Source organism: Hydractinia symbiolongicarpus, chromosome 4, assembly GCF_029227915.1.
Source record: "Hydractinia symbiolongicarpus strain clone_291-10 chromosome 4, HSymV2.1, whole genome shotgun sequence".
Classification (NCBI taxonomy): Eukaryota; Metazoa; Cnidaria; class Hydrozoa; order Anthoathecata; family Hydractiniidae; genus Hydractinia; species Hydractinia symbiolongicarpus.
This window is the reverse complement of record NC_079878.1, coordinates 8,541,369-8,557,417: the sequence shown is the minus strand read 5'-3', so window position 1 is coordinate 8,557,417 and position 16,049 is coordinate 8,541,369. Positions and strand designations below refer to the sequence as shown.

Here is a 16,049-nt window from a genome sequence, read left to right as displayed (position 1 = left end):
AGGTATGTCTATAAAATCCACCGTATAACGTTTGTCGGACACCAGTATCTTTCACACCAACGAAACAATTTAATATTGAAAACGAACGGTAGAAATAACAATCCAGAAAGATGTTGTATTCACATGTTTTACTAGTTTTCGCAACAGCGTTACTGATATGTACGATGGAAGCAAAAGCTATAAAGCAAACGAAAACATCTTTAGAGGATCCCGAAAAAGTTCTCGAGTTAGTTGTAGAGTTAGTTGGAGAGGAGAATATAGAAACCATGATGCAACAAGATGGTAAAGCAAAAAAAGAATTTGTTAAGAAATGGGTAAATAAGTTTGAAAAACTTTTGACATTTGTAACTACAATTAAAGATGGAGAAATGAAACATTAACGAAGTAACATTTAAATATCGTTATAAATATTTTATAATATTTTGGAAAGTTATAGAAATATATTTAAAAGAAGCATGTACGTGTTTTATTATTTGCTACGCAATAAAATATACATAGTTTAAATGGAATACAATAGAAAAGAATCACCCCTCATGCTTTCTTCCCCCCCCCCCCCCTTCTGCCGAGTTTTTGTAATCTTTTCTGCCACGTGCCATCAACCGAAACTTGATAATTTTGAATTTCATTTACATCGCCTCCTTTTTTTTTAAGAAATTCAGGAGCAGAGGCAGTTGATTTGTCAGCAACTTTCTTGTAAGTGGTGTGTAAAATGTCATTTAGGTTGGTGTAAGTCCGTTTAGAAAAACCGGTGGCAAGTAAATCACCGCTGAAAACAATCCAATGGATTGATAGCCTTTTTTAATTTCTCGAAAAGACAATACAGTCTAAAGATTTATTATAAAGGAGCTCTTCCAGTGAGTGCTTTCACAGATGACACTTCAGAATTGTATAAGGACTTTTCAAATAAACAATCGTTGCGGTTGATAACCAGCTGATAAGAAAATCCATGTCGCTTTGAAAGATTGTTCAGTAAACATACGTCATTATTTTTGCACCGAGGGCATTGTAAAAACAATTCTAACAGCTGCTTCAAAATTCCAAAGTTAAAAATTACATTATAGTTGTCATTGTCATTGCCACAAGAGGTTTCAGGGATGTTGATTTTGTTTCCACTAGCACATAACAAGTCGGTCTTTTTCGCTGAAGCAGATTCGCATAATTTTTTGTTGCCTTGGAACTTTCGTTTTCTTATTCTTGCTCTGTCTCTAGGCAGCTCATATTAGTTTTATCTAGCAAAAAGGCAGATGATAATGTTATACATCCAATAATAAACTTTTTACTTGTTAACTAAACGTTTCTGATGCAGTAAATCAACTTTCTTTAGGATCTGTGGTTGCCATTTAGTCCATTTCACAACACACATCTTTCGGTTGAAAAAACGAAAATCCTAGTGTTTTTAAGCCGTGACTTCCAGATTGCCGTTTGCATAAAAGCCAGTCTACACTATGTCTTTCTATTAGGTCTATACACACTTGTTTACTTGTTTAAAACCCCAAATGACGCATAGAAGAGAGGGTATAAAGTACTTTTTTAAGGAGTTTTTTTTCAATCTTAATACCATGGCCTGTAAAATCCTATTTATTGATACTTTTGCAATATTTATGGTATTAAAGCTATATATTTTTGAAATCTACGATATTTTGAATAAAACAAGTCAATAACATTTTTCGCTAAAATTTACGCCAAGAAGTGTTTACTACCACCTTAACTGACTTATTTGCTTCGCCCGTTTGCTGGTTTTGTAAATATAAGGACATTTATTAAGGACATCGTCTTGCAATTAAATATACTGAAATGATATAAAACCAATTTTCAAACGGAAAAATGAGTTTTTCACGGAGACAATTAAAGGTTAATTAAATTCGAGTGTGCACGTGTGTTTTTTGAATTCTTGCTTAAACGTGGTCGTCAAAAGTTAAATGTAATTTAAAAATATTAAAAGACTAGTCGATTAGGCCCGTGGAAAAATCCACTTAGGCAGAAAAACAATAAAGAACTTAGGCGAGAGAACAATGAAAAAGATACTTGTTGCTTTTATTGTATTTAAACCTGAAGTGCTATTTAAAGTAAGGTATAACATCGTGTACTTTTGACAAAAATTATTGACGTCACCAATGCATGTTTAAAAATTTTTTCAGATAATAAAATACTTTACTTTTTTGTTTTTTGTGCAGTAATGTGACATAATGGCATTGTACCTCTGCTGTTCTTTTGAGTTTGACCAGTATCAATAAATCTTTGATGGATTTGTGTAACATGCTATGCCCTGACTTTTAGTTCATGAATTATCTCTATTAAAAGGAAATAATCCACTTAACAAAGCGCGCCACGGGAAGGCAAGTCATGGGGCTTTGCGCTTCAACCTAAAAAGAAGTAAAAAGCATGTAAGACATGTATCAAATGTATTAACAAAATAATCCATGCGATTTAAAAAAAAAGTATATAGCTCAAACACAAAAAGGGTTTTTGTTATAAAATGGTATATTAAAAGGACAGTTGTTAAAGTAAAGTTTTAGGCAACATGATAAATTCTAGTAGCTGGCGGGTCCTCAATACTGGTAAAAGGGAAAATAACTGAACTGAATGTATTTTGATGTATTTTATTGTAACATCATAACAAAAAAATAACTTAAAAAGAAACTACTTTGAGGTATCAGCAACACTGAAATAATAACACAGGGATGGAATTGATAAGTGTACAGTGTTATAAACATGTTTTGCAAATCCACTGTTTGTGAACATTTAAACATTAAATAGACAAAAAAAAGCTTGCATGATAAAATAAGTAATTGCGTAAATGTGTAGAAATATTGGATACCCCAGAGTAATAACTAACATCAAAATATACTTGGTCAAAAACTGTAAGAAATATAATCTTAATTAATAATTTAAATAAATAAATAGAAAGATTTTTTTTGGTTTATTAGAATTATTGGTTTATTTATTAAATTTACAATTGTTATATTGGTTATGAATAGTATGTGTGCGTCGATGTTTATGCTTTTGTCGACGTTTCTTTGACTGGCTCTAATTAAAATTGGCTAAATCCTGACCCCCATGCGCTTTCCACCATTTGAATGATTTTGTGGACAGGGTGCCAGGATGCGTCTTTCTATACTCCTCATAAGCTGAATACGTCAAAACTAAATAACAAACAAAAACAAAACAGATAAGTAAAAAATAAAATAAAATAACTTTATAATAATACCAAAACTGTGTCCAATAATAAAAAATGTTGCTCCATCTAAACTCTATTTATTATCTACAAAATACTCACCCTCCTTTTTTTCTTTACTAAAAAAATTAAAAGAACTATAAGAACTAATTACAAAATAGAAGTATACTCCCTGTTTGTTTACATGTGTGTCCATGAGTGTGTAAGTGTGTGAAATATTTGTGCTTGTGTACTCTCTGTTTGTTTATGTGTCGAGTGTGTAAGTGTATGAAATATTTGTGCTTGTATACTCCCTGTTTGTTTATGTGTCCATGAGTGTGTAAGTGTGTGAAATATTTGTGCTTGTTGTTATTATGTCTAAATAGTAATGACAAAAATAATATAAGGGCAATAACAAAATAAATTTCAAATAAATAAAGCTATGTCAAATACCTGACATTTTCTTTTCCGGCGTTTGAAGCAGGCTTTGTTCTTCAATATCCATTCCTTCATTATAATAAATTTATTAGTCACAGCTAAAAGAAAATATTAAAAACTAATTTAATTTTACTGCAGTAATGGTTCAGTAGCAACTGTTGTGTCCACGACCAGGAATAACAGTAACAGATATTTTAGAAAAAATAGTCTAAAAATAACATTGTGAATGGTAAAGTAAAATTGAAATTTCATTGTAAAATGTGCATTGGCTTTTATTTCATGATTAGCATATGTAACGCAACTACCTCTTTAAAAATATTTGTGTGAGTTTTAGTATCGGCTGAATCGTTGCCAAAAGTATTTGAATTCAGTATATCTGGTAAAAAATATTTTATTTTTACATAAGGAAGAAAAACATTGTTGAAAAGAGCAAATGGTTTTTTTTCTTTATGAGCATAACGAATTTAAGTTTAATTTAAAATTCAGACGTATAATTAATACTTGTCTTGGCCTTATTCAAGTTAGGGTCTGATTAATCACAGAAACATCTAACCTATATGCGATTATTATTTTCAAAGTAATTTAGAGCACATCACAACTATCACACAATAAGTAAGATGATAGACTCCTTTTAATGTTTTGTCGTGTTCAAGAATGTATTAAAAGCCCTTATTGGGTCAAATGTTTATTCAGAGACACAGATTAATAAGACTTTAAAGTTTATTTTAATTTTTCACGATTTTCTTAAGCTTAAAAAGCCAAAATTAAAAAAAAATTGTCTTAAATTCATTACAATTATCTAAAATAAAATTAGGATGAAATAACAGCCATTTCCATAATAACACATCTAGTAGCTTTAAACATAAGAATATACACCATAAAATGGCAGAACGTTCGCAATAGAAAATTACCTGGGACTGTAAATTGAAAAAAAAACGATTACAACAAAAAATATTGAACTTTTTGCATAATTATCAGTAATAATTCTTTGTGAAATGTAAACGAAACAAATACCCCTGTGCGTTTTCCTTTTTTCCCCTTATTTTGATTCTACAGAATTTTAACCTTTAAAAGTTATCCTGATTATTTTAAAAATAGATATTCGAAATAATTTATGTCATAAATTTTTTTAAAGCCTTTAGTTCAAATAAATAATTTAATTTTATGCATTAATATGCTAATCATTTAACGAAGTGCACCACGTGAAGGTAAGCCATAGGACTTTGCACTTCACCTAAAAGAAAAAAGAGATGCATGTCTAACACAACATTCATAAAAATGCACCCTTACTGTACTTTTAGGATTTACGACATATATTTGGCATTATGACAATTTTAAAAAGCCAAAATAAATATCTGCAAAAGAGTAGTATCATCAGCATTTTCAGGGTTGTAGCACTTTCCCCAGAACTCCCTGTTCATTTAATGTGAATAAGACATTTCTTTCTCAAGACTTTTTTTTGTCAGATAAAAACCTCCCTATTCGACTCTAAGACTCTACCAAACCCTGATTATTTTTTTCTGATGTGCCTTACAAATTCGTAAGACATGGGTGCACCAGATAGCAACGTGTCCCCTATCGACAGTGCACGCTACTCTCATGTTACACAAAAGGGCATGTTAGTACAATTACTCTAACACGTCAACCTTTTGCACTTTGTACAACATGGCAGATAGATATAAAGTGCAAAGTATTGAATTTCTGCTAAGCATAAAATATTTGCATCATTGTCTATTACATTATTGTATGAATTATGTAAGAATTTGACGGTAAACCACATTTTGAGTATAACATTCCCTATTAAAAAATCCTTGCCTGGATGAGGGAACAACACTTACTCGAACATCACCAAATGCTCTTGCTCTAGAAAAAGCAACATACAGCTGACCATGAGAAAAACATGGCCTGCGCAACAATATTCCAACCTTTTCAAAGGTTTGACCTTGTGCCTTGTTTATTGTCATAGCATAAGACAGCCTTAGTGGAAGCTGTCTGCGACGTAAGACAAAAGGCATACCTGTATCCGAAGGTGCAAGTTGCACCCTTGGAATAAGTACCCCATCTCCAATGGCATTACCAGTGAGTACTTCAACATCGACACAGTTGTCATGAAGACGTCTTATAATTAGGCAAGTGCCATTACATAAACCATTATTTATGTTTATGTTTCTTAATAACATAACAATGGCACCAGTTTTTAATTTAAGGCAATGAGGAGGCATACCTGAAGGTGTGATACTATTTAAAAATTCTACTGGATATTGAATCCGTTCCTCCTCATCATCACACACAACATCATCTGCGCTAAAATAAAATTTTTCTTCACCAGGCAACAGCGCCAACACCTGATCATTAATAATAAGTGAGTCATCATTTGTGGGTGTTAGTACCACAGATGATGCCATATTTTCTGGGTGAAAATCCCTAAACAAAGTATCAACAATACATTGATTTTGTTGCAACACACAATTGGATGGTACTTCAAATGCACCTTGGAAAAGTTCTTGCTCCCGAACAGGTAAAACACTTTCCCAAGTTGCAGAAGCCATGCAGCAAATTGTTGTTCTCCTGGCCTTGTTCTCATGTTGCGAGTTAATCTAAACTCTGTAACCAAGTGCCATAATGGAGAACTTTTAAAACACATGTCCACAATTTCAGTTGCTTTTCCTTTTCTGACAACAGGCAGTAACTGTGAAAAATCACCACCTAAAAGAACAACTTTATCTCCAAATGGAAGCTCATTATTACAAATATCTTGTAGATGACGATCTATTGCATGAAAAGCATGCTTAGGAATCATGGAAGCTTCATCAAGTAAAAATAGACTCTTTTGTCGCAATTCTGCAGCATAAGCAGAAACCGGGGTTATGTTGCATGTACTGTTCTCTACAATAGGAACAGGTAACCGGAATAGTCTATGAATGGTGGTACCCTTTTTCAAAAGTGTTGCTGCTATGCCAGTAAATGCAGCAGTTCCAACTTGAAAACCTCTACCTGTAAGTTCAGAAATAAGGTAACTATAAGTAAAGGTTTTACCACTACCACCAGCACCTTCTAAATAAAACAGACGGTTGTTTTGGGCTGCATTGTTAGCAACATTTACAACAGCTTCTATGACTGCATTAGCCAGTGCAGTCTGTTCGTCAATAATTAAAAAGCCTAAAACCACGTACAGGGTTGTTAGTGTTACTGCTCTCTAATGGGTTAGACATTATAGAGAAAAATACACAGCCTAGCTAGCTATAGCTAGTATAGGAACCACAAGTTCTAAAAAATAAATAAGAAATAAGTGAGCTAAAATTTCATTACTAAACTAAACATAGCTAGCTAGTTATTAATTTATTAGCTAATACAGTAGTGCAAATTGGGAAAATTTTACTCTAGAATAAACTTTAGTAAATTAAGGCAAAATAGAAAGAAAGATATAGTTAACTCTGCAAGCAGCCAAACCAAACCAAACATTAGGCAAGAATATTTTATTTTGTTTATCAGGGTTTTGCCTTGCTTATTAAATAAATGCAAGTCAAAATTGGTCTCCTTTTTCTATTTCTCAGATCTTAATATGGCTACATGCTTTTCCTATATAAGAACCATTTTAAGGTATAAAATTGGGCCCAGGGTCAACATAATTTTGGAATAATTTCTATAAAATTTATTAGAAACATGAAGGATTGAATGCAAGAAGTTTGTTATAAAAATGTTTGACAGGCCACCTGCTGAAGAATGTAAAAAACACTGCAACCTAAGCCAAGGGATGTAGCTAACGTAAACGGGAAAAATAGTTTTGCTTAGTGAAAAGAACGGTTTTTAGTGCACAAAGTATGATATATAATCCTTAGGTTTTACAAAGATAAATTTGAAATTTCTTACTTTGTAGTACTGTCCTATTTAAGTAGCTCTAGGTAAATAAAAGTTAAAGATAACTGTAAACCTAGGTAAATAGGTTACTTACTATCAACTGATTTTTTAAAACTTCTTTTTCTAGCTAATAATAGTGCAGTCTACCACCACGATCTCAGGAAATCCACCTCAACTTCGCTTTTCCAACTTCTAAGATTTCCTTTTCTTTCTTCTCTACTTAAAGTTACTCAAACAAAAGTAAAGGACATGTTACAACACACAAAATAAATGATTTTTCCAATATTTGTATATAGCAAGCAACCTACTTCGTTCGTTCGTCTCCTGAACTTGAAAAAACTTTGTACGTTTGTTTTGATCGTCAGGGGATACTTGGAATTTTGAACAAATAAAATTGCTTTATTTTGATCACGTGATTTTGTTCATCCAATGAATTTTTTTATTTTGATCACGTGATTTTAAAACGTAAACAAACAAGACTCGCGGCTTTTCTCGACAAAGAAGACATATTTTTTTCGGTAACATCAAAGATTTTTTTCGGCGACATCAAAGGAAAATGACAATGTCAACTTCGCCTGTCACAGACACACGGAACTGGCGTATTATTATATAGATTACCAGAGGCTTTAGACGGATGTAGCTTTTAAAAAAAATTGCCACAATAAATAGCACAGCCTGTGGCAAAGTCATAAAATTTGACTTGTTTACATTTGCAAATTTTGTTTTTAATCATTGTCAGACCGTTATTTATAGATTTAGCTGCCTTATTCTCTACAGAAGGTTACTGGTGTTACATTTGTTAAGTGTATTACAGTGGTTGTAAAAAGTTTTCGTCAGCTGCTTTAGCAATAAGGGCTGACTAGCACAAATTGAGCAAATTTACATTTAAATAGCCTTATAAAATACACACCGATTTTTCTGCCGATTTTTTGGTGGAACAAAGTGAATAAAGAAATAAATGATAAGCATGACGGCTTCTTCCATTATATGCGTTTTGCCTATACGTGATTTTTAATTTTTTGTTTTTGAACTGCCTACGTCCTTATTTTTATTTGGCCCAGACTATCAGCAGAAAACGCGGTCCCTAAAAAAGGACAATTTTTCAAGGCAAAGCAGTTGTGTTTTCATCATAAACGATGTAGTTTATGAAATTAGATGTTGTACTCGTTTTAAACAAAATTTACCTTAAGCGACTAGAAAAACAATAGTCTATTTCTTAGAAGTTTAACTATACCTTGTTGGAGATTGATAAGCTATAATTGATTAGAGTAGTGAAACATTGAAAACAATAACGAAGTTTTTAATTTTAGCAACTATTAGCTAACGTTATGTTCTTAATGCCTAAAGGTTTCAACGTCTAAAACACAAAACACTTAAAAATAGGAAGAAAACAAAAAGACAGAATGTGGCAAAATCAACATTAGGTCATTTTTATTTAAAGTTCTAAATACCTACAAATATTACTCCTTTGCAAGGGATATGTTTCTAGTGTATGGACCTTTGTTAGGCTGCGCGATCTTATAAGAAGTTCCTGTTGAGTTATTTCTTGTAAATTTAATCTGTGAAGAGAAAGGTCATTAGCGTCATCTATTTGTCACACTAACTACTGATAACAACTTTCTACTGCAGAAAACGAAAATGGTCACTAGGTCAGGAAAATGTTCTGTCATCTTCCTGAGGTATGTCTATAAAATCCACCGTATAACGTTTGTCGGACACCAGTACCTTTTACACCAACGAAACAATTTAATATTGAAAACGAACGGTAGAAATAACAATCCAGAAAGATGTTGTATTCACATGTTTTATTTCTTTTCGCAACAGCGTTACTTATATGCACGATGGAAGCAAAAGCTATAAAGCAAACGAAAACACCTTTAGAGGATCCCGAAAAAGTTCTCGAGTTAGTTGTAGAGTTAATTGGAGAGGAGAATATAGAAACCATGATGCAACAAGATGGTAAAGCAAAAAAAGAATTTGTTAAGAAATGGGTAAATAAGTTTGAAAAACTTTTGACATTTATAACTACAATTAAAGATGGAGAAATGAAACATTAACGAAGTAACATTTAAATATCGTTATAAAAATTTTATAATATTTTGGAAAGTTATAGAAATATATTTAAAAAAGCATGTACGTGTTTTATTATTTGCTACCCAATAAAATATACATACTTTAGATGGAATAGTATAGAAAAGAATCACCCCTCTTCCCTTCTTTCCCCTCATCCTGCCGAGTTTTTGTAATACCTCTTCTTCCCTATATGACTTAGTTTTAATACATCCCAAGTTCATCCCGAGTAGGTTTCCCAGTTGTTTTGTAGTTTACCTTAAAATCGGGAAAAATTGAATATTTGTCATTCTATAATGTGAATTGTGTTAAAAAAGAAAATTATTTTCAATAAATTTTATTTGGCTATCAGAAACTTTAAACGAAGTATTAAGATTTGTGCTATAATTAAAGTAATTTTATGCAGATAGTAGTCTAATTTCAAGCTTCTGATGACATCACAGAAAAGGGCTGACATAAGAGAAATGCGCGGCCATTTCTAGAAAAACTTGAAACAAATCTTTATATTCATGGTGCAGTTGTAACGTCGTGCAAACGAAAACAGACGTGAATACATGTCAAGCCACACACTTTTTTGGCAAGGTTTTTAATATACAGTTTACAATCTATGCATTTTAATAAGTTAGAAAGCTGAACATTGTTTCAAATGGATATAACTATTGTGGGAGTGACATGCGCACTTATTGAACAGTTTACTAATATAAAAGACACAGTAAAACCAACTTTGTTTCTACAGCCTTTCTTCCCTATTTAATATCAGGAAAGACGCGAAGAAACGACCCTAGGGCAAGCTACTGCATTCTACTATATGATTTGTTTCTCAAATGTTTTCAAAAATTTGTTGTAGCATTTTCAAGCAATTGTTTTTAATAAACCAGGAATAGAATAAGTTATTTCCATTATTGGCTAACTTCCGCTAATTTACTGTACAATTTTCATCGATGCTCCATGAGTATGAAGTCATTGCCTTTAACCTCAATTCACATACTAACGTTGTTTCATTTTTTTGTGAAGGAAAAGAAAAAAATATAACAGCAAAAAAGGTTAATAACTTTACGGACTAGCTATCTATGTCATTTTTCATATCAAATAGACAATTCCCTTGAATTGGATGCACGGTTATGGCGTACTAAAAAAACCAACAGGATGTTTATCAGAATCGTTTAGAGCCTACAATATAGACGATCGCTTTTATGTCCAATACATTTTAGTAGTTTAAAAAAATTCCGGATGTAGCTGCAGCGTCTAATTGCGGAATCATTAACTGATTTATTTGCTTCGCCCATTTGCTGGTTTTGTAAATATAAGGACATTTATTAAGGACATCGTCTTGCAATTAAATATACTGAAATGATATGTAACCAATTTTCAAACGAAAAATTTTAAAGGAGTTTTTCACGTAGACAATTACAGGTTAATTAAATTCAAGTGTGCACGTGTGTTTTTTGAATTCTTGCTTAAACGTGGTCGTCAAAAAATTAAATGTAATTTAAAATTATTAAAAGATTACCAGAGGCTTTAGACGGATGTAGCTTTTAAAAAGAATTGCCGCAATAAATAGCACAGCCTGTGGTAAAATCATAAAATTTGACTTGTTTACATTTGTAAATTTTGTTTTTAATCATTGTCAGACCGTTAGTTTTAGATTTAGCTGCCTTATTCTCTACAGAAGGTTACTGGTGTTACATTTGTTAAGTGTATTACCGTGGTTGTAAAATGTTTTCGTCAGCTGCTTTAGCAATAAGCACAAATTAAGCAAATACACACCTAAGGCCGATTTTTCGGTGGAACAAAGTAAATAAGAAAATAAATGATAAGCATGACGGCTTCTTCCAGTCTATGCGTTTTGCCTATACATGATCTTTAATTTTTTTTAACTGCCTTACGTCATTATTGTTATTTGGACCAGACCATCGGCACAAAACGCGTTCCCTAAAAAAGGACAATTTTTCGAGGCAAAGCAGTTGTGTTTTCATCGTAAACTAGTTACGGTGAAAACACAGCATTCAGGAACTAAGTTATATTTTTTCGTGATTTCATAAACTAGCTGGATCAAATAACAAAAATAATTAAAAGCTATGCTTACAACGGATAAAAACCTGTGGATTTTCTCCGCTGACTAACGACTAGACAATAATGTAATAGTATATACTATCATAAAACAATAAAAATAATTTGAAGTCTTTAAAAGTTGAGCTACTGCGATATTATTCGCTGCTGCAGAAAGCTGACTTCAGTTTTCGAACGCAGCTACATAACATAAAAATATTTGATGCCAAGGCAGTTTATATTATGTAAACTTGCTATAAATAAAACGAGCTTCGATATTGCCAGGATGTTATCCACGTTGATACTTACAATAATTGAGCTTCCAACTATTCCAAGATATAATTAGCTATTTTTTTTGGTTAATTTCATTATGAGAAGGATGCTTAATATAATTTATGGTTTATCTATTAAGATTTAAAGCAAATGAATTATGTTTAAATTGACGTATGGTTGGCTTCAAGTTGTCGGAATGATAAATAAAACGATTATGAAATGAAGTTATTACCTAGTCATATAAGTAATATATTTTCCCGTGCGGAACGTACAATTTCTCCTGATTCATGTTTGAATACACGTACTAGAACCTGTAAAACAGATTATATAAATTAAGTGTTTGCTAACTATGTCGAGTTAGCAAATTTCCAGAGGGTACAAAACAATTAAAACTATTTTCAGTTTTGATTTGTATTTACCCTGATATAATCTTTTGAGCTAAATCACTAAATGCTTTTGCAATATTTCTATTCGTTTTCGCAGATATAAAATAGTGTCTGTAGTCTAAAACAATACTGGTGTCTAAACCTCCATTTATTTTTGGTGAGTCCCATGTATTATATTGATCAAATTTGTTGCATAAAATTATCACATTCTCTTTTCTTCTCTTTTTTAATTCAATCATTTTATCCCACATATATTTGAAACTTTCTTCGTTACCATATTCATAAACCAAGATGTACCCATTAGCTGACTGTAAAGTTGTGTTACATTTTATCATTAATAATTCAGTTATATTTGTGTACACCTCTATTGTATGATTGTGTACTTCAAAGTACATCATTGTTGAAAATGTGCAAGTATCAGGATTCTTCTTATATTCGTAAAAAGTATCTCCAGCAAAGCGACGCAGGATGCTGGTCTTTCCACATCCTTCAGAGCCAATTACAACCATTTTTATCTCTTTAGCTGTGCGTTTTACTTTCCAGAAAAACACCATGATATTTTTAGTTTTCGAAATGTGTTTACCAAAGATTCATTTCTATCTATACTTTTCTATGATATCAAAGGAATAGCTATTACTGTAAAGATTAGAAGGAATAAAACGTATTTTTAAATAAGCTGCATGTACAATTATGCATCAAGTACATTTATAGATAAACACAAATAACCAACATTTAGCTGTTTTGTCACTTGACTAAGACATTAATGCATTAGACATCAACGAAATTATTATTATTAAGACGTGCTGTCAATCTCAATGCTACGTGATTATATTAATTTAAAATTGTACTTGTTTAAGTGGAAGACAGTACGTTATTTAGGGAACATTGACAAAAATGACGCATTTACAGCTTGCTGAACAGTTTTAATCGTAGGAGTGCAGTTTCTTCGTCAACTTTAATCAGCAGAATTTATTGCTATCTTTGAATTCCGTTAATTTCCATTGTGTTATTAATTATTTGACTATATTGCGATGGTAAAGTATATTTTAAGAACTTTAAAATCAGATTTTTCCTGACGAAATTGTGGTCAGGACAATTAATACAATGCATCTACTTACTTTTATCGAATTAATAAAATGATAGCTAAATGATGCTGAAAACAAGAACCAATTATGAATACAACAATCATTACGAGCAACAAATTTTCAAAACGTGATGTTCGTAGTAGGAGAAAAAGTTGTGGTGAACTGCTTCTTTGATTCATAAATTATCCGTTCATAAAAATAACAAACAAGAAGTCCTGCGGCTGGAAGATTCTGACATTTGAAGTGGACCTTGAAATCCGAGGATTATGGGGTAAACAAATCATCGAGTATCTAAAATCTTAATTATTATAGTAACTACCCTGCAATGTTATGATACAAATAAATAAATTTTAAATTAAAAATAAAAGCATTTACATATAGTATTCTATTCTATTTTCAAAACTGATCTAGAAAGCTCTGAAAATTCCAGAACACAAATCCTGTATGGATAAAATTGAATTCGAATATAATAACTTCTAATGAACGAAGTAGTTTAATGTTTCATTAACTCAGCTATAAGTACATACTAGCATTTTAATGCTTCAGTTTTTAGGCCTTCAAAATTTACTCTCTTGTTAAAGATTTTTTAAAAACAGCTGATTTCAGACATTTCAAAAACATTTCAAAAATGACAATCAAGAATACAATGTACCATAAACTAAATTGACACCAAGTTGTTCAATTGTTGTCTCCTTACCCTTATTTGTTTCTTTGATTTGAAGATCGAATTTGGAAAAGATGCACAAGTGACATATTAAGCAGGCGATACATGATCTATTCTGGCCAATTCAGTTTTTCAATATCAAAAGCTGTGGACGATACCCGATTCTTTTTGTCGGCATTTATTGAATTCGACTAATTTGATGGTTTATTCCTCTTTTTTGATTCGAATTCTAAAATTCGAATTTCTTTTAAAGATTAGTTGAAATTTTATATTTTAAAGAAAGGGATTGTTCAATGTTTCGTTTGTCAAATCCAAAAAGTTGAACATATCTAACTTTTGAAATCTTAAATTTGACAAATTGAATCAAAAAGGGTATATAGCTACACCATTAAATTTTTCCAATTTGATAAACTAAAGGCTTTTTCAGTAAGACATTTCAAAAGAGGTTGATAAGATTATTAAATATTCATTATTTTGTAACAAAACTTAAAAAATAGCTTGTCAATGCTCTGGGTGAGTTCAAAAAAGTAGGGCAGTCAAGGAGACCTGATAATTATACCGTAAGGGTATAAACAATAATGGAAAATGTTGTGTCAACAACATATTAGTTTAAGCAACGTAAAATCATATTTCTGTGGTTACCCCTGTCAAGATATTCAGCTAATGCTCGAACTTAGGGCTTTGAGGTTAAGTATTTAAATAATAGTAATTGGTTTAGGAAACGGAATTAACTGTCAGCGCTTGTAGACGTTAAATATATGAATCCTCGTCGTCGATGTAAGGAAATGAAATGATCATGATAACGATGATGATGCTTTACCACTTTTATCAGCTAGCAGCCATGTAAACCACGCTAGCAAAAGTCAATGAAACATGAGAGACTTAGACGGCTGTAAATTTGACGAAGCAATGTAATAAATATCTAAAAATATAGAACCATAGAACCTTACACACCTTTTTAACTAACCAGCCTAGATAGCGTACGTGTTGGCGTTAGAGACCAGCTTACGTTAGGTTTGTCATCTCAGTTTTGTCGGAAGCCCGTTTCCTGAGCTTGAATCCCAGAGATCCGATTTAACTAAACTAATTTTGCCGACTGGAATAAATAGCGCTTTAAATAATTTCATTAAGTATTAAATTTATCCAGTCAAATACTCGTTTATTACGGTACATGAAGACATTTTTGCGATGTTTTTTTGCAGCTTTACAGATTCCTGTGGATTGACGCAAGGCCGAAAAAATAATATAATGCGCAGATGAAATGAGGGATAGCCCGAGTGATTAAGTCGTGACGTAACGTCAATCGCTTTAAAAATCGATCGAAGAAGAAAAAGGAAAAGGAAAAGACCGCCCGTTATAAAAAGATCTCGGATGTAATCCGAAATCTGAAATAATCATCATCTATAAATAAGACAGGCATTCAATGAACACAAACTAGTTAATTGTCTGATTGAGTGTGCGAATTTATTAATACTATTATTAAACTGTGAGTATGTGACGTAAATACGTTATATTTTAATTAGGCACGTTTTTGAACAGGCACGTTTCCACTTAAACTATTTTTACGTTAGCACGTGTTTTAAGACATTGGATGGAACATGCGCAGTAGCTATTAAAAAGTAACTACATCATTCTACATCGTGCGGTCTGTCGCAGGGAAAACAATTTTTTTGTAGAAAATTAGCCCTAAAATGTGTGTGTGTGTTAAAAGTTGACACAAATGGGGTTAAAACACATTTGTTACACAAAGATAAACTAACACAGAATTCCAACAAAAGTTCGCCAATTTGCCTTGCAGCATCGTTGCGACGCCTTTTTCTTACTTAAAAAGTAATTTGTGAGAAGAAACAACACGTTCTGCATGTCTGCGCCTAGCCAAAAAATTATCATTAAAATTCGATCTACGTGGGAGAACACTTTACCTGGCCTTCATGTGGCAAATCAACTGGATTCAGCTCAACTGCCTGAGAAATACCTGGTATGTGGCCCCTAAAAAACATTAGTTAGCCTTGGTTATTACCGGGACGATGTATCAAAAACTTATCAGCGTTATTGATAAGGCTACAACCCCG

The 16,049-nt window shown here is 32.1% G+C and overlaps 2 protein-coding genes across 2 annotated transcripts; both read right to left on the bottom strand.

The window, feature by feature from the left end:
• Positions 1 to 3,737: 3,737 nt before the first annotated feature.
• LOC130642208 (ATP-dependent DNA helicase PIF1-like) lies at positions 3,738 to 8,434 on the bottom strand. The gene is made up of 12 exons (XM_057449292.1): positions 8,361 to 8,434; positions 8,236 to 8,309; positions 7,759 to 7,821; positions 7,163 to 7,171; positions 6,073 to 6,751; positions 5,408 to 6,016; positions 5,225 to 5,296; positions 4,901 to 4,947; positions 4,792 to 4,826; positions 4,386 to 4,446; positions 3,898 to 3,968; positions 3,738 to 3,800 (listed from the first exon to the last, which is right to left on the bottom strand). Exons 1-12 carry the CDS (start codon positions 8,432 to 8,434, stop codon positions 3,738 to 3,740), a joined length of 1,857 nt encoding a protein of 618 aa, XP_057305275.1.
• A 3,712-nt stretch (positions 8,435 to 12,146) lies between these two features.
• On the bottom strand, positions 12,147 to 12,737 carry LOC130642206 (ras-related protein Rab-12-like). The gene is made up of 2 exons (XM_057449291.1): positions 12,262 to 12,737; positions 12,147 to 12,153 (listed from the first exon to the last, which is right to left on the bottom strand). The coding sequence occupies exons 1-2, from the start codon at positions 12,735 to 12,737 to the stop codon at positions 12,147 to 12,149; spliced, it is 483 nt and encodes a 160-aa protein (XP_057305274.1).
• Positions 12,738 to 16,049: the final 3,312 nt, after the last annotated feature.

Bases quoted from the DNA above. Each gene is read 5' to 3' on its own strand.
- LOC130642206 (XM_057449291.1), bottom strand. From the start codon at position 12,737: ATGGTTGTAATTGGCTCTGAAGGATGTGGAAAGACCAGCATCCTGCGT.
- LOC130642208 (XM_057449292.1), bottom strand. From the start codon at position 8,434: ATGGAAGAAGCCGTCATGCTTATCATTTATTTCTTTATTCACTTTGTT. The intron at 8,310-8,360 runs GTGTGTATTTTA...AATTTGTGCTAG, and splicing joins AAAAATCGGCAGAAAAATCG to TCAGCCCTTATTGCTAAAGC. The intron at 6,017-6,072 runs GTACCATCCAAT...TACTTTGTTTAG, and splicing joins TTTTCCAAGGTGCATTTGAA to GGATTTTCACCCAGAAAATA.